Genomic DNA, 16799 nt, shown 5'->3' on the forward strand with positions numbered 1-16799 from the left:
CATTATTACATCATGTAATTGCTTCAGATTTGTCAGGTCCACATTTATCTACAACTTAGATTCAGATCTGGTGACAGTGGAGGCCATTTATGTAGACCGAGCTCATCATGTTCATGAAACTTGTTTAAAATGACTTGCCATCGTTTGGACATCCCTGGTGATGCTTCTGCCAACACACTCCCTTCAAATGGTCATTTCAGTCAATGTAAGGTACAAAGAAACACTCACCTATTCATAAAGGTGTCCCATACTGCTGAATAACTGGTGTGGCCAAGATGTTGGGGTGAAAATGAAGATTCTTTCTTGGTTGGATCACAGACTTATTAAACGTGTTAAACGATAATAATAATCGAGTTAACTTATTGGGTTCACTGGGGAGTTAACTTTTGCTAAAAATAAAAAAAAAATAACGTAGATGACAAAGGGCTACCTTAACTCACACTTTATTAATTCATTTTGTTGCTATCAAATCTTAGTTTTAAAGTGGTGTCCCCTTTTAACATGGGTACACTTCACTTTACACGAACCAAATAAACGTTACACAGAGGAATCGTTTCCTAAAGACTCAGAGTCGACTCAATAGGTGAATTGAGTAATTAATAGATACTCGATTCAGCCACTGACTCGACTCCGAGTCTAAGCCACAAAGTAATGCTAATTTGGTTCGGTAGGATCAATATATTCGCTTTCTCTGGAATTTTTATTCAGTAATTTGTTCAGTGAGTGCCACCATTTCAAAGTATACAGGGGTTACACTAGGTATGTTAAAACATAGTATGATGAGATTGGTGTGGAGGAATTTCAGTGGCCCACACAGAGCCCTGACCTCAACCCCACTGAACACATTTGGGATAAACAAAAATCAATGGCCACAAATCTTGTAAAAAGCCAGATAAGTGAATAATGTTACTGCCTCAATCAGGATTAACTCTAATGCATGTTTTTGAAATCTGCTGTTAAACAAGCTAATGGTCATGTGTTCACACATGTTTGGTTATTGTACTTGACAACCTTCTGAAAGTCTACTCCCAGCTATATTTTAAATTAGTTATTTATTCATGTATTCTTAGTAACCTTTCTTGTAATCTTCTGGTCAGTTGCAGTGAGTTCAGTGCTAAGTGGAAAAAATGGGTGCAAGACAGGGCACCTACCTTTAGAGGGCATCACACACCTAAACATTGACTTTCTCAAAGCTTAACCAAATATTTTTCCTTATAGGGGACCATTTTCAAATGTGCACATCCTAAGCACATCAGCTTTTAAGTACACTATTTGGCAAACAGTATATGGACATGTAGCACTTATGACATTATTCTTCTGGGACGACATCAGGTTTCGACTTCTGGGATTTTCAAAATGATGTCTGAAATAATTTTTAAAAGAGTTATTAACTCTGCTGGTGATGTACCAGTGCTTTACAGAGATGATGATGATGAGACCAACTTAGTGGAGTGGAGTATCTATCTGGGAGGTAGAATCCCACTTTTAGTGTCAGTCTGGTATAATGGATCTATACTTCTTCCCTCTGAAATATTCACAAATGGTAGAACTGTGTCAGTGTACACTGAGAGAGTACTGTTCAAGATACTGTATGTTTCTGGTGAACCTGTACTCTGTGAAAATTCTGATAAAAGTTCAGCTGACCTAGTAGTTTGAACTTGGCTAGTTTGTAATTTTTCTCTTAATCTGTTTTCTGTTGTCCAGGCTGATATTTGGGAGTCCGTGCTGGAAATGAACAGTGGCTGGTCTGTAATCTCTGAATAAGGGGGTGTGGGGCTTGAAACAATGTTTTCTGCAGTGAGTGTTGTAGGTGTCACTGAAGGCATTTCTGAAATGAAAAAAGCTGTGAGTCAATAATGCAGTCAGGTGTTATGCTGCAATAAGCCTTATTTATTTCATTGATTAAAGCGGCAGCCCGATTGAGTAATAAAAGTGCTTGGTAAAAGAAAAGCTCCAATTGGTTTGAGTTCATTTGAATGGGACAGGGCATGGCCACATGGCCAAATAATTTGCCCCACAGTAGTGGTTAAACAGAAGCACCTGTTTTGTTGCCTTGTTTCTATTAGGCCGTACCCTAACATGGTACAGAGATGAAAATCTGTTTATTAAGCTGTACATAGCTGTATGAATTGCTTCTAAATATTAGCTGTATTTTATGTGGCTCAGTTTTTAGTTGGTAACTAGTTTATAGTTGGGAACTATAAAACCAGACCAATGGAATTAGGAAGGCGAACATCTGGTGTGACCCACTGCTTGACTCTAAGCTTCTATAAATACAATGCAACACATACATACCTAAACAAGGTGATTTATTCTCCATAGTCCAGAGCATTTTGTTATTCATCTCTTTAAAGGTGAGCACAACATCTACTCTGAAGAAAAACTGCTTAAGATTTTCACTGTCCTTGTCACTGCATTTCTAAAATTAAGACAAACACAGCAATTATAGCAGGACACAAAAGAAGGCAATGAAAACAGCTGAAGAATGGCATGATGGCTCACCTTTGTCTTTTGAATAAGAGCAGTGAGTATGATGAGCTTTACGAAACTGCTGCTCTCAGACCAGGTGAATGTTTCTGTCTGGTTTATAGACACACTGCTGACTGACAGCATCTCGTTGTCGTAGCCTCCTCTCTTTGTCAGGCCCATTCGACGTTTATATATCTGCAGGACTGTGTACTCTGAGTACTGAATCACTGAAGTCAAGGAACATAAAGCATAAAATGAATGTGCTATACAAACATATTGATATAACTAAACAGAGATGATGCACAACATGGCCAAACGTATCTGGACACCCAGCCAACATATCCAAATGTGCTTGTTGAACAAGTATTCATTTGGAGTTGGGCTGTGTTTACACTATAACTGTGACCGCTATTTAAAGGCTATGATAATAATACAATAATAAGTATGGAGAGAACTGTACCTTTTAGCAATTGAGTGCTGCTGCAGCAGTTAAATGTAATATTTAGAAGGGGTGTCAACATACTTTTGCCATAGAGTGTTATTAAAAATATAAATTGTACCCACCATTTGGGCAGGTGGCCTCCATGCTATAGGCATAATGTCCACTGACCAATTTGAGGGGTAGAAACTGGCCCTCAGTTTGTAGAACCTGGAAAAAAAAACATTGTTTTGACCTATTAATCTATTTACTTTATATTTCAAGCAAATACTTGAAACATGTAAGAGAAAACAAATTAAATAAATAGTTTTAATAGTAGATTTTCTGATTAGGTTGTAGTGCATGAGAAATTACCACAATCATTTAAGTATGTTTCCCTGTACTGTACAATTTCATTATAATAGACACCTGATGATCGTTGCTAAATGAATCTATTAAACAATTTTTCTTCAGTCAATGTTTTGTCCTGATCAGGGCCATGTTTGATCCAGTATCTGTGTTACTTTCTTTACAGCACAATACACCACAACAGTTTTAATGCATGCTGAAATGGATTTTAAAAGTTTCTGGAACTGTAAAGAAATATCCCATTAATTGGTGTTTTGATAATGGTATTGGGCAGCTTGGTGTAATGTTCTAAAATCTCCCACAGATGTTAATATGATTCTGTTTATTGATATAGATAAAATCCAGATTTCACATTAGTCTCTCATACTTGCCCACTTATTTATCTCATGCTTTTCCTTGAATTCATCAGTGCACAGAAAATTTTCTACAGTAAAACTGACCTGCACGGGAGTAAGAACTGCATTCCTCCTGCCTTGAACAGTAATAAGCGGCTTCTGAATGTCAACATTCACCTGAATGAGACTGGCATCTTCCAGTGCCACCACCAGACTTCCTCTCAAAGCAAGAGACCATGTGAGCTAAAAGAAAAGAATAACAGACATCAGCTTCTGATTCATTAGCCTGTGCCTTATTTTATTTATTTTTATCAAATTATAATTGGACACACTTTAAATTTACCTCATTGCTCCAGCTGTCCACTGGAATCTGTCGAGTAACCTTTGAAATTCCAAGGTAAAATCCATTTCAGAGTCAACAATATAGGATGTAAAGGGCTGAAATTTTGTATTTTAGGTTAAACGCACTGGTTTTAAAGCTTTACCTGGATGAAATCAGGGTCACATTGAATGTGCTCTCTGTTGGGTGGTGCTGGAACTACAGGACACTTCATTATGTAATTATGTGTCCTTCCTCCAAAACGGCTTACTCTCTTCATCAGATTCAGCACAATCATGTAATTACCATGCTAAAAAAGATCACAGGTATTATCACTTCACATGAAGAACACAAGAAGTCAGGAAATTATTGTGGATGTGGGTTCAGAATGATTTTAGTTTACCTCTAGCTGCACAAAGCACCCATTGTATGTGACTCTGAAGATGTAGTTTCTGTCAGGATCTTTATGCAAGCCAAAGCCGCAAGCTGACAACTGTTGGTTTAGGCTCTCCAGAGGTGTAGGAGAAACTAGACAGCAGAGAATAAAAAGAGCCAAATTAAGAGAGTAACACTGTACATGTATTTAAAACCCAAATGTCATTGCAGTGATCAAGTCAAATCCTCAGTAGTTTTATTTATTTGTAAAGATATGATTTTTCCTACCCAGCTTTTGGGCATTTTACACCATTTCAAATGAGACTTGACCTACTTAATCAACGACATCTTTTTAATAATTTAATTATTAATATGAGAATTTTACCTAAGCACACTCATTACTCCACACACTTGGATTCTCAACATTTACCTTGGATTCTCAACATTGCTGAAAGCCACAGTCGTAACCCCTCTATTCGCGTTTTGTGAATCCATAGCTCCATGTACTCAGAAAAGCATTCAACATCACCCTCTAGGACAAAATAAATGTCAAAAGTAAACATCTGTCTGAAGTCTTGTATCAAGTAAGAATGGGCAAAAACTTGCCAAACCACAACAATTAGTGTTCAGAGTTCCCAAATAATTAAAAAGTGTAACTGATAGGAAAAGTGATGCAAAAATGTGGTAAAATGCCTTTGTTTTAAATTTGTTGAGTGTTCTGCAGACATCAAATTCTAAATTTGTTCATAATACAACAAAATTGGTCAAAAAAAAACATTGGATTTTTTTTCTTTGTCCTTTTGTCCGTTAAATAAAGGTTTTAATCACTGATCCTTGTTTTTATTGCATTTTACAAAATTTGATGTGCATAATAAAATAATACCAGAGATGCCTGTAGATGGAATGTTCATCCATTCTCGTTTCTGAAACCGCAAAACACCACTGTATACAGGTATGGCAAAATATCTGTGTGAGATAAAGTAGACTACATTTGTAACACATTCTGACAATCCTTTCACAGTTTATGTTTTTAAATTGTACAAAAAATGCATTATACTTACAAGAAATATAAGATTGTTTTAAGAAGCATCAGGTCCATAGTTGAGAAAGCTGTATCTGCAACTGCTAGAGGAGCTTTCAGGATTTATAAAGTGAAGCATCACCTGTGTTTACCTACTAAGTGTCACAGCTCACTGTAAGATGCATCATAAACCCAAATCACAAGGCGAGGTACAATGAGGTTGGTCCAGAGGTGTAAAGACTGGATGGTTTTATTGCCTTGGGGAATATTTACATCCACAGACCACTGAACATTATTTGGTTTGTGGTTCAGTGCGAGGGCTTTTATGTCGAAATAAAAGAGCATGGATAGTAAATAAAACTGTAAAAAGATGTACTTTGAGAAAGCAGGCCCTAATAAACCTGCCTTTAAATATAGATTCAGCTTCACAAATCAGCATTTGGGTCAATAATGTGATTTTGTATCCAAGACTGTTTGAATAAATACAAGACAGATGTGCAAAAACTGGCGGTCATAAACAATGAAATGGAAAATTATGATGTTCCAGCAGATTCTAATCCATGGTAGACTTTATATGGGCACAGAGAAGTCACCAGCCAGAGCTAATCATAATCAGTAATAAAGAAATTAGAATGCTATGCAACAGTGTAAAATGACATTATAAAACTATATACTATATTAAATTTATAATATTAAAGTTAGACAGGATATTTTAACTAATGTTTTTGTTTTTCTGGAGTTGTGCTTCAATTATTAAGTCACAGAAAAAGAGCAGTAACAAAAATCATTGAAAATGTCCATGCATCTTATAAACTAAATGTTCCAATCTTAAAGTGTTTGGTTTACATGAAACTGTGTATAGGCACCTGCAACACTTAGCACATATGTGTGTACTTTATTCAGGTGTGTGTGTGTGGGTGTGTGTGTGTGTGTGTGTGTGTGTGTTTGTCCTTAACAATAGTGCAGGTGTGAGAGGAAAATTTAAAGCCAGTCTGAAGCAGTAAAGATCCCTTGTTGTAAATGCATACATAATTATACACCTGATAGGTGAAGAAGCTTTACCGGTGTATGTTGTTGACTGAGATCTGAGCAATCTCCAATCTCCATCAGCAGTAAAAGAGGTTGTAATAAAGAGATTGATTAATTGTCTCAGCCACCTTACAAGAGTAAAAGACAAGAGAAAAAACAACTGTTGGTACAGTTCTATATCATTTAAAACAACCTCATGTCTGTTGCTTCCAGATCAATAGTATGTCAACTCTGGTTTTTATATACTTTAATGCTTATAAACCCAGTTAGTCAAGTTAAATAACATCTCTAATTAAAGACCTTTTTTGGACCATGGCATATTCCTGCTCAGTGCCAGTTCTGCAGAAAGGCCTTACACACTTAATGAAAGTGCAAGAGTTGCCGAGTCATCACGCAGTGCTCCAGATTGTAGGCTGGCATCACAGTAACTAGACACTTCTCCTCTGCCCTGCTGATCAATAATACATAGAACCTGCACTGGGAGAGGCATGCTGGCTAACAGTAAGGTCTGAAGTGTTTTGTTTTGGCGTGTTTTTTTCTACAATATGAATAAGAACTTCATCTCTTTTAAGACCTGATCTGTTCGTGTATGTATGTTACTATTTTAAAAGCATGTTGTTATTGCTCTGCATGTCTCATTGCATTCAGGTTTGAAGGTGATGCTATTAGCTAGAAACTACGCAATTTAATCTACATATTCTGGTGAATTTTTTGCATTCTGATTGATTTTCAAGCTGTGAGCTAGACCTAGTAGATGAAGACCCTTTAACATTTGTGTGCACGTAATGTGTCCTAGTTAAGTGCATTGCAAATGACTCTCATTGAGAGGAGATTCAACAATTACAATTCAACAATAACTATAGGTGTGGTTGGGAATGCAGCCAAAACTTCTATAAGCTGTTATAATATTGTATGCACACAGCATGAATATTAACAGATTAAGGTGTTTGGGATGTTTCTAAATGAATTTAAGAATTTATTTTACATAAATATTTTTTTATGATTTCAAATGACTAATACCTGGTTACCCAAATCTGATTACTCTAATTTATTTATTTTTTCTCTCCTGAATACCTGCATCAGTGGCTCTTGCGAGTGCTTTATAAAGCATGGCACTGGGTGGCAGAGTAAATGTTTACCAAGCAGCAGACAGCACTAAGTTCATGATGAAAATGCTGCTGAGTCTGATCACGCTACTGCTTATCACATGGAGTAGAAACAACACTGATGCACTGCCAGTACAAACCAAACTGCCAAACAGTAATGAGGTAAGTCCATACATACTTATAAGATCTTTTTTTTTTATATATATACTTTTTTATATAGGCCTATTCTATTTAATATTTGTGGAAAGATTATATTGCATGTTACAATGTACAGTGGTGCCAAAATGGGTTAAGGTGGGGAGAACTGCAGTGACCCTAAGTGGACCCAAGAAAAAATTATTTGTGGCTGAGGAGACAAATTTACTACTGAAAATGCCACATATTGGACAAGAAGCCACTGGTTGGCAGGAAGTGTGTGCAGTGTTGGAAAGTTTACATGATTAGCTGTATTGTTGTGGCCGAACAGTCTAGCCATCAGGAGGTGCACTTGTCAGTGCACTCTACAGTAAGTGCCGGTCCCAAGCCCAGACAAAAACAAGCAAAGTACGCCTCTTTGTTCTGAATGATTAAATATTGCTGATAACCTCTATTGTTTTCCCACGTTGCTTTCCTGAACATATATTTTATTATGCTTACTGACTGTTAGGAGAATTTTGGCATGTCAAAAGGCTTAACTGACCAATCATTTACTATTACATTTACAGTTTATATAAGATGTGCTGTGGTTAACAAAATGAATATTAATGAACATCCCTTTTCCTCTGTCCAATATCTATGTAACTGCAGTTACTACTAAAATGGACAAAACTTTCACTATGCACCCATTAAGTACTTTTAGTTTTTTCTCTTACCTAGGTTTTGACAAAAGAGCAAAAGAACTTGTTGATAAAGATCTTGGCGGACCTTGCTGAATTGAACATGACAGTTAAGGAGCTGGGCGCACTGGACCTCGAGCAGCTGTTTAATGGTAAACTGGGCGAAAGGTCTGCTTTAGGCTTGCCACCTGCTCGTGAGAAATCCCCATGCAAGAACTTCTTCTGGAAGACCTTCTATGCATGTTAAGACTGCATGATATACAAACATGGACCATGTATTATTAACCCTGTTATAAACAACAAAACAATCAGCTTGAGTTTAATTACAAGTATTAATAAACATGTGATGTATTATTTTGGCAGTCTAAAATGGTTGTCTACAAAAATCTGAAGATTCTGAAGAAGACACACGAAACAAAGTAGATATATGAAGGTTGTAAATAATTACAAAATCATTGGGGTAAAGCAGGTGAATTAACCCCACACATTAACATCAACAGAGCATTTGTAAAACATACACAGTGACAACTGTAAATGCTGGATAATTTAAATCCAACATATTTAAAATAATAACAAATAAACACATAAACAGCAAGCATTAAAAAATTTTTTGGAACAACTTAGCTTTAAAATGGTGATGCATATTTTACAATTTTCTAAATACCCATAGATAGCTTTTTCTAGACAGGTTAAAATAATTTGTAAATTTAAGCTGGGGAGTTGCAATTGAGATTGAAGTCAGATTAACTCCAGACAAACTAAAATAAAACTGCATGGTTGGTATTTAATTCCATTTTCCTGGTAATGGCTGCAGTGACAAATTTTAAACGTTTTGCCCACAAATCTAAATCTTTAACCTTGTTAAAATTTCCAATTTTGCTGACTTTATGCAAGTACAGGGAAAGACTGCAAGTGAACAATACTGGAGTCCACTTTGCATGGACTCCATGCTGGGTTATTTATCCTCAAGTCATTGAGAAGTGTAAACATAAACAGATCAAATAATAATAAAAAGCAGAAAAAACAAAGTCCATAGAAGTTAGCTCTTACTGAAATGAATAAAGGACAGTTAATTCAGAATGTATTCAGACCCCTTGACATATTCCACACGTTCTGGCTTTATTTTCAATTTTAGATGTATTGAAATGGATTTGAATGTCATTTTACTCAACTATTTACACTTAACCACCCATTATGACAACAGTTAGGTTGAATCCAAAAATACTGAAATTGCTGCCAAAAAGACTCCTTCAAAATATTAAAGGGACCAATAACTTGTGTATTAAAAGGAGATTTAGGTTTTTAAACAATGATCAGGTTTAGGAATTATTTACACAATGATCAACATTTCAGAAGCTTTTTCATGTTTTTATGATCATTATATGCTTTAAAAAAAATAAAAAAAATAAATAAATAAAAAAAACAAATAAAAAAAAAAAAACCAAAAAAAAAAAAAAACCATGATCTTGCAATTACTGTAAATAAAAGTGTAATTTGCAAAATAAGACAGTCATGGTAGCTTAGAAACGTAATCTAACACAAATAATATGATGAAAAAAAAAAAAAAAAACACCAATCAAGTCTTGATTTTTGAATAAACAAACTGTAAATAAAGCATGTTTCCATTTGTATTTGACGTCTGCCACTTTACCTATTTAAGAATTCAATGCTTTACTCTGGTACAGATAAAATCTTCTTAGCCAATCAGCTCACATGTGAACTATAAAACTTAGTGTATTGACGGTATCAGTTCTATCTGAATGCAGCTCACCAAACCCAGTCATGCTGAAAGCTTAACAAAAAAACAACTTCCCAAAATATAATTGATCAATTATTGCACAATTGTATTTGTAAATTCACTTCATTAAAATGTTACAACAGAAATTATAAGTATGCAAAAAGTTTAAAGTGCAAAAACATGCAGCAGTTTTGCCACAGATCATCTAGATAATGAGCTAAAAACGTCCAGAAAAAATAACATCTTAAACTGTATTAAAAAGGTTTCCAACTAATGTATATTACATTCATATACAGGGTCATGTCACAACAGCTCACCAAAAATGGACTCGTCAATGTTTGGGCTGTATGACTTTTTCTGTAGATATTTTTGTGAGCTGTGTGTATAAATGATCATTTCTATATGGTTAAAACATTTGAAACACTGTTTTACACATACATTACAGACCTTAATTAGAAAAAAACATAGTATGTTCTTGGACTTAACCAACAAATAACACCATTCAATGCTTAATCTTCATTACAGCAAAAAAACAGTTTATACTTCACAAAACTTGAAAAAAGCTACAAACGTGCCTTTCAATTTTAATAAAATCCAACCATTTTATTACAATAGCTAAGGGCAGAATTTGTGACAGCATTAAACCAACAATCCAAAAAATAAAAAAATAATAATAATAAAAAATAAACACAAGATTTGGTTTTGCCATTTTCGATGACTCCTAGATAAAACAAAAAGCATGAGTGTTTATCAACAAAATTACCTGGAAAAAGACTGAGGTTCAGCCATTGTTCCATGGAAATATTTTTTGTCGTTCATATTTAAAAAGTATGTGCTCCAGCCAATTTGAAATTGTCCACTTTAATTTCGAAAGGGATTCCTGGGTTCCTGTTACAGTAAAGTGAAGCAGTCCCTTTTCGGCTGTAAGGCATTCAGCATCGACAGTTGGACTGTGTTGGGGCCGCCAACACTACAACTCCGGTCTTCAGCTTCCCAAAACTTCACTGTGTTCTGATGTAAACCTGGGTCAGCTGCATCCAAGGTCCCTATACATGCGAATTAAATAAGTTTTTGCAATTCAATTCATTTTGTCAACTGAAAATGTTTTGAAAACTTGTTTTATTTGAGAGTTTCCTTTGAGACACAACATAAATGCCATTTAAACAGTTCACAAATGCAACATCTTTGTAGGAATCCTTCAACATTCACTGCCACAACACTCCTCAAGACACTCAAAAGCTCACATACTAGCACACTCCCCCTCATCCCACCTCTAGTGCTTTCTCATACCATAGGGATGGGCATGTTTAGTTCTATAACTAAAAATCCATTTTATATTTTTTCATTAAATCATTTAATCTTGCATTCAGGTATTGCTTGTGTACTCTGGTAGAAATATATTTTAAAGATAACTTTCATATTTTCCACACAAATATAGGAGTTTCCAATTCCTGATTGGAATATCAAATCATTCTAACATATACTTAAAAGTAAAAAATGATCTAGAAGAACATTTAGTTGCCCATTTTACCTAGGATTACAATTGAGACCCCATTGACCAAATCTTGAAGTAAATAAAACTTCTTACTAGTATGTTTAACCTATTAAGGGAAAGCAATATATTCAGTCTTTGCTTTTGTCTCAGAAAGCTTCCTGTTCATACATGCACAAGACACAAAGTACCATGATGGGGTCTAGACTATGAAAGGCACTATGTCCAGGTAAAACAAAGTACGGAATTCTGCCACAAATAAATGCAGGTAGCTAAACACTGCAAATGTACTGGTAAGTGTATTTTGTGTTGATTTGAAGGGTGTAACTTTTCTGAACATTCAACACTACTCTTACATGTTCCATGTATTCAAATGCTAATTTATTTATCTGAAGTACAGGCTTTTATTCTGATCTCAGCTGCACCGAGTACAAAGATCACTGGCTGGGTACAGAGCCTGGTTTCGATTAAGTTTTGAAATGGTTTTTTAGACCAATTGAAACTGTTAGTTTAAGTTAACTGCCCATCCCCACACTTCACACTCAGATGTCAACAAAAGAGAAAAGATAGATCACACAAACACACACGCACACAATACAAGCATTCACTACAGATAATATACATATACTTGGATAGCTAGACATTCCACTACTTACATACATATATTTTTTTTTCTGTAACTATAGAAGCTTGATTATATGAGAAAAGGAAGGAAGGAAGATTAAAGGGGAATAAGAATGAAAGTCCATCTGATGTGACAGAAAACATGCTGCTGCTGTTCACACTCGCTCACACAGGTTCTTCTCACATCTTCCAGTCATCTTGTTTTTTTCTCTCTCACAGCACAACTAGCTCTTTTCACACTTGCGTTCACGTTCTCTCAGTCTGTTCGCTCATTCAGTCTCTCATTCTTGGCCCACCAACAATCCATCACCATCTCACTCGCTCGCTCGCTCTCAAAAGCGGTACATACTGGACAGATTAATCCATGAAAAGGGGAGAAAAAGAAAACACCCACCGTCTAACACAGTAAATGAAGAGTGAAGCTGTGTTCTTTGATGGCAAAGCATTTACACATGGGAAGTATGGTAGTAATACCGAGCTCGCTCGAACATTGAGGCCAACGCAGGGTGTCTTCCCGGGAAATTGGAAAAGAGGTGGTGAACTGTAGAAGAGATTTATAAAGGCTTGACCAACTCCAAAACAACAACAAAAGAAATCAAACAACAACTTATATCAAGTTTACAATAAATGTAATGATGCTTATACACATCAGGTTGTAGGCAAAATTATCGATAAATTAAGCTTTCTAGTGTCTATACCACTTTTACAACATAAACCATCCAAATTTTAAGATTTTTTTTTGTCAAAAAATATTTTCAAATGAAACTCAGGATTCATCTTCAAAAACTAAAGTAAATAAGATCTGTGTAGAAACTCTCATCTCAAAATAAATCATCTGTAAATCTGGAAACTCTACATTCCCCAACTAGACTTGGTCTCCATACTGGAGCCAAAGCCAGAGCCAAAGCCCCCATTGGAGGGTGCATTATTGGCTGCACCCCACCCAAGACCCGCAGAACCGGCCGCACTGAAGTTGGTGCCTGCCGTGCTAAAGCTTTGGCCCTGATCTCTGCTGCCACTTGTTTGAGCAGCAGCGCCAGATGCAGCCGTCTGACCCTGCTGATTGGCCAGCATACCCATCATTCCCCAGCTGCTTTGTAAAGCCGCCTGGGCTGCTGCCATCATGGCTGGGTTTAGGCTGAGAGCCCCAAAATTCACATTACTGCTAGGACTGCGACTATTACCAAAACCCTGCCCAAACCCCCCGAAACGAGCACGATCCATCATATGCCTACTATTATTGTGCTTAGGCTCTGCGTTGGAGATGTGCACGCTGGTGCCCTTTATGATCAGGTCCTCACCACACAGGGACTGTGCAACCTGGAAAGCAAAACAAATCAATTACAAGAAAGTCATGCAAACAGTAAGAACAATATTTTGTCCAAATGCTGGAAACCAACCTGGTCATCAGCAAACGTGACAAATGCAAACGCCCGGAAAGGTTTGGGAATGAAGACGTCTGTGACTTCACCATACTGCATAAAGAACTGCCTAAGGTCATCAGCAGTCATATCCTCAGTACAACGCCCCACAAACACTTTCCTACTCCGCATAGGCTCATCTATCCCAGCCTGTTCCATGAAATACTAGACCAATTATAAAAAACAGTCTATTCATGCTCTGCACGACATAACCACGACACAATAGTACAATCACCAAACAAGTTACCTGTTGGCCAAAAACAGTACACGCATATGTTATTGGTTTTTTGGATAAATAATTATTTAAGCTCTCAGAAAAGTTTTACCTTTGAGTTAGGTAGCTTACAGTCACACCATCTTCCATCAATCATATGCCGCTGAGACATGACTTTAATTTGTGCCTCGTAGTCTGTAAATCTTACAAAGCCAAAACCTTTGGAATTTCCTGTTTTTGCGTCTCTCTTAACCTGTCAAAAAAGCATAAAGAAAAAATATGCTCCCCAATAATGTTCAACACAAGAGGTCATAAGCACCAAAAGACAAGCCACTGCAACATTTTGTGTTTTGTACATACACACATCTACCTAACTTACGAGTTAAAGCATGACATCTGTAAAATTTCAGACACACACAGCATTACTCACCTGTACCATTATCACCTCTCCAAATGTGCCAAAATATTCTTTCAGATCTTGCTCAGATGTTTTCCATGGTAAACCAAGAACGATCAGGTCTGATGTTTTCTGAATACCTCTTTTAATTTTTACAGCAGAAGCAGCATCCATTTCATCCATCTTTCTTTTATTATCTGATAAAAAAAATGATTAGTATTAAAATCACAATACCGTTGCTGTTACACTATTAAAAATAAGCCATGTCTCACAGAAACCCCTGCAGTTTTAAATAACCATTTGGTTAAATCAGTTGCTTCATTGTCTTTTAAGTTTTTTTCAGCGCAGAGAATAAATATTAGAAAACAATACATTTTAATGAGGTATATGTTTCCCAGTTTACCAATTCGATACCAGGACTTGGTATCTGGGTCTTGACCCTTTGAGTATAAGATCATACTCTATGGTTCTACGTGAACACATCATTAAATGTCTCCCTATCGCGGTTTCACTGCTTTGCCTGCAATTACTTTTTAAATACAAAAAATGTACAATTACTTACAGTCCTATCAGGCCAAAGTAAATCAACAACTCAGCAATGGTTACTTACTTTGGGTCATCGAGTGCATGGAACACATAAATATAGTCTGTATATATTATATGAAATACATTAAAAATATTCATGAAACACATATAGGGACAGTGATAGCCTAGTGGACAGGGCTTTGGGCTAACAACTGAAAGGATAAGAGTAAAAATCCCAGCTCTGCCATGCAGCCACTGTTGGGCCCTTGTGCAAGGCCCTTAACCCTCTCTGCTCCAAGGGCACCATACAATGACTGACCCTGCGCTCTGACCCCAGCTTCCAAACAAGCTGAGATATGCGAAGAATGAATTTCGTTGTACTGTACACCTGTATATGTATACAGGCATATGACAAATAAAGGCATCTTCTATTCCACATCTCTTTTATGGAAATGAAGTCGTGCAATGTTTATTTACCTTTTGGATAGTTCACTACGTACACCAGATTTCCCCAGTCTGCCTCAGGTGCATGCAACACTCCTTCCACTATGCGAACCCCTCTCATGCACTGAGACACCGGACTCCGGTACCGGAGGCCGCAAGCACCGGGGAACTGAGCAGCGACGCTGGATAAGAGCACAGTGCCATCCTCCTCCGAGGGAATCTCCATCGGTTCCTCATTCTCATCTTCAGCCACGCGAATGTAGCACGTCTCCATGCTGAACGTGTTTAATACAGGATGCGAGCTGCTCGCGTTCTAATAAGATTAATTATTCAGTTAGCTTAGCTAGCAGATCTAGCTTCACCAAAAGACGTAGCAGATGAGGGGTCTATTTAAACTTAGGTATTTGCTACATGCAGGGTAGGACAATAATCTACCTGCCGAATATTTACAATTGTCAGTATAGAAACAAAAGTTTATAACGTTACCCCATGAAATTAAACTGTTAATGATTAAAGTCCACAGAGAGGAGGAGGTTTCCTAACGGCCGCGCTCGCGCAGTTAATGCCAGTCACTCGATTCCCGTGCTCCAATTTAACTGCTTTTCTTTCAGTTTTTACCTCATCGAATTATGCAAATTCCGAACCTCATTGCGCTAAAATGTTCACTGTGTATTTTCCAACTGAACACAGGTATAATTTACTTAGAAATTACAAACGGAATAACCTCGCTTCGTTTACTTAAACTTGTATCAAAATGGCTACCGAGTCGTCCTGTCGAACCAACTGCGTCATCACTCAGAAGATACCACTGTACAGCCTGGGGGGGGGGGGGGGGGTTTAGGGATTGGACCGTACCATTTCATTCAATCCAACAAGTCAGGTCAAGTCACCTTTATTTAAAAGACAACGCTGTACAGTACATTAAAATCAAGTATAAATACTACACAACTATGCAACATTTAACAAATCATTAACATACATACAAAATAACGCACCATATACATACGCACCAACATATAAATCAAATAAAACCACTAAAACAAAGATGGCTATGACAACCCAAGAAATAATAAAAACGTATTCGTTAGAAGGACTCAAATGCCAAAGTGTTTAAATTTGACTTAAAGGCATCTATTGTGTGTGACTCCTTTATGAAAAGTGGAAGAATATACCAGAGTCTTGGGGCGGGAATGAACAGGTGGATAAAATAGCAAGACAAACTTTAAAACACAAACACATAGATCTACATATTCCACTGAACAAAACAGAGGCAAAGTTCTACATTAAAAAGTATGGCAAAACAGCCTGGCAGGAATTTTGAGATAGAAGTGAAACAGGAAGACATTTATACAGAATACAAAAAGAGACAGACTCAGGTAGAAGGACAGGCAGGAGACGGAGGGAGGAAACCATAATAACACGTCTAAGAATAGGGCACTCAGGTCTAAATCACACAACAAAGATAATCAATAAACATAGTAAAGGAAATTGCATACACTGTACACAGGAAGAAACTGTAGAACATGTACTGCTATATTGTAAAAAATATGAACAAGAAAGAAATAACCTTTTCCAATCCTTGGAAATGGCTCAACAACACAGTTTAACACCAGCTTTATTAGGATTATTAGGGAAAACACCAAGTAATATACAGTATATCATTTAATTATCAAGTTTTTAAAAGAAAT

General features: G+C 36.7%; 3 protein-coding genes across 6 annotated transcripts; 1 reads left to right on the top strand and 2 right to left on the bottom strand.

Moving 5' to 3' along the window:
- Window positions 1–1491: 1491 nt before the first annotated feature.
- c19h1orf127 (chromosome 19 C1orf127 homolog) lies at window positions 1492–4788 on the bottom strand. The gene is made up of 10 exons (XM_063016015.1): window positions 4716–4788; window positions 4314–4438; window positions 4077–4220; window positions 3935–3973; window positions 3697–3834; window positions 3034–3118; window positions 2503–2696; window positions 2296–2419; window positions 1645–1828; window positions 1492–1525 (listed from the first exon to the last, which is right to left on the bottom strand). The coding sequence occupies exons 1-10, from the start codon at window positions 4786–4788 to the stop codon at window positions 1492–1494; spliced, it is 1140 nt and encodes a 379-aa protein (XP_062872085.1).
- Window positions 4789–6745: 1957 nt separating this feature from the next.
- sst6 (somatostatin 6) lies at window positions 6746–8610 on the top strand. 2 transcript variants are annotated; one of them, XM_063015010.1, is made up of 3 exons: window positions 6746–6836; window positions 7419–7603; window positions 8297–8610. In XM_063015010.1, the coding sequence occupies exons 2-3, from the start codon at window positions 7445–7447 to the stop codon at window positions 8501–8503; spliced, it is 366 nt and encodes a 121-aa protein (XP_062871080.1). In that variant the 5' UTR covers window positions 6746–6836; window positions 7419–7444; the 3' UTR covers window positions 8504–8610. The 2 variants fall into 2 exon arrangements, with proteins under 2 accessions (XP_062871080.1, XP_062871079.1); XM_063015009.1 differs by having other exon boundaries at window positions 6804–6922.
- Window positions 8611–10513: 1903 nt separating this feature from the next.
- Window positions 10514–15877, bottom strand: tardbpa (TAR DNA binding protein a). 3 transcript variants are annotated; one of them, XR_010015345.1, is made up of 8 exons: window positions 15598–15875; window positions 15145–15424; window positions 14176–14339; window positions 13858–13998; window positions 13511–13696; window positions 13346–13430; window positions 12505–12651; window positions 10514–11040 (listed from the first exon to the last, which is right to left on the bottom strand). XR_010015345.1 is itself a non-coding variant. In XM_063015008.1 (7 exons), the coding sequence occupies exons 2-7, from the start codon at window positions 15383–15385 to the stop codon at window positions 12557–12559; spliced, it is 912 nt and encodes a 303-aa protein (XP_062871078.1). In that variant the 5' UTR covers window positions 15386–15424; window positions 15598–15876; the 3' UTR covers window positions 11097–12556. The 3 variants fall into 3 exon arrangements, 2 of the variants coding, with proteins under 2 accessions (XP_062871078.1, XP_062871077.1); XM_063015008.1 differs by lacking the exon at window positions 10514–11040 and having other exon boundaries at window positions 11097–12651; window positions 15598–15876; XM_063015007.1 differs by lacking the exon at window positions 10514–11040 and having other exon boundaries at window positions 12558–13430; window positions 15598–15877.
- Between the last annotated feature and the right edge of the window lie 922 nt (window positions 15878–16799).

Source organism: Trichomycterus rosablanca, chromosome 19 (assembly GCF_030014385.1).
Source record: "Trichomycterus rosablanca isolate fTriRos1 chromosome 19, fTriRos1.hap1, whole genome shotgun sequence".
Taxonomy (NCBI): Eukaryota; Metazoa; Chordata; class Actinopteri; order Siluriformes; family Trichomycteridae; genus Trichomycterus; species Trichomycterus rosablanca.

What these genes read in the sequence shown, in the direction of transcription:
- c19h1orf127 (XM_063016015.1), bottom strand. Translation starts at nt 4,788, where the DNA reads ATGGAGCTATGGATTCACAAAACGCGAATAGAGGGGTTACGACTGTGG. An exon ending in GTGACCCTGATTTCATCCAG is followed by an intron (nt 3,974 to 4,076) that starts GTAAAGCTTTAA and finishes GGAATTTCAAAG; the next exon opens with GTTACTCGACAGATTCCAGT. An exon ending in CTCTTATTCAAAAGACAAAG is followed by an intron (nt 2,420 to 2,502) that starts GTGAGCCATCAT and finishes TCTTAATTTTAG; the next exon opens with AAATGCAGTGACAAGGACAG.
- sst6 (XM_063015010.1), top strand. Translation starts at nt 7,445, where the DNA reads ATGGCACTGGGTGGCAGAGTAAATGTTTACCAAGCAGCAGACAGCACT. An exon ending in AACTGCCAAACAGTAATGAG is followed by an intron (nt 7,604 to 8,296) that starts GTAAGTCCATAC and finishes TCTCTTACCTAG; the next exon opens with GTTTTGACAAAAGAGCAAAA.
- tardbpa (XM_063015007.1), bottom strand. Translation starts at nt 15,385, where the DNA reads ATGGAGACGTGCTACATTCGCGTGGCTGAAGATGAGAATGAGGAACCG. An exon ending in GTAAGCTACCTAACTCAAAG is followed by an intron (nt 13,697 to 13,857) that starts GTAAAACTTTTC and finishes TAATTGGTCTAG; the next exon opens with TATTTCATGGAACAGGCTGG. An exon ending in TCACGTTTGCTGATGACCAG is followed by an intron (nt 13,431 to 13,510) that starts GTTGGTTTCCAG and finishes TTTGCTTTCCAG; the next exon opens with GTTGCACAGTCCCTGTGTGG.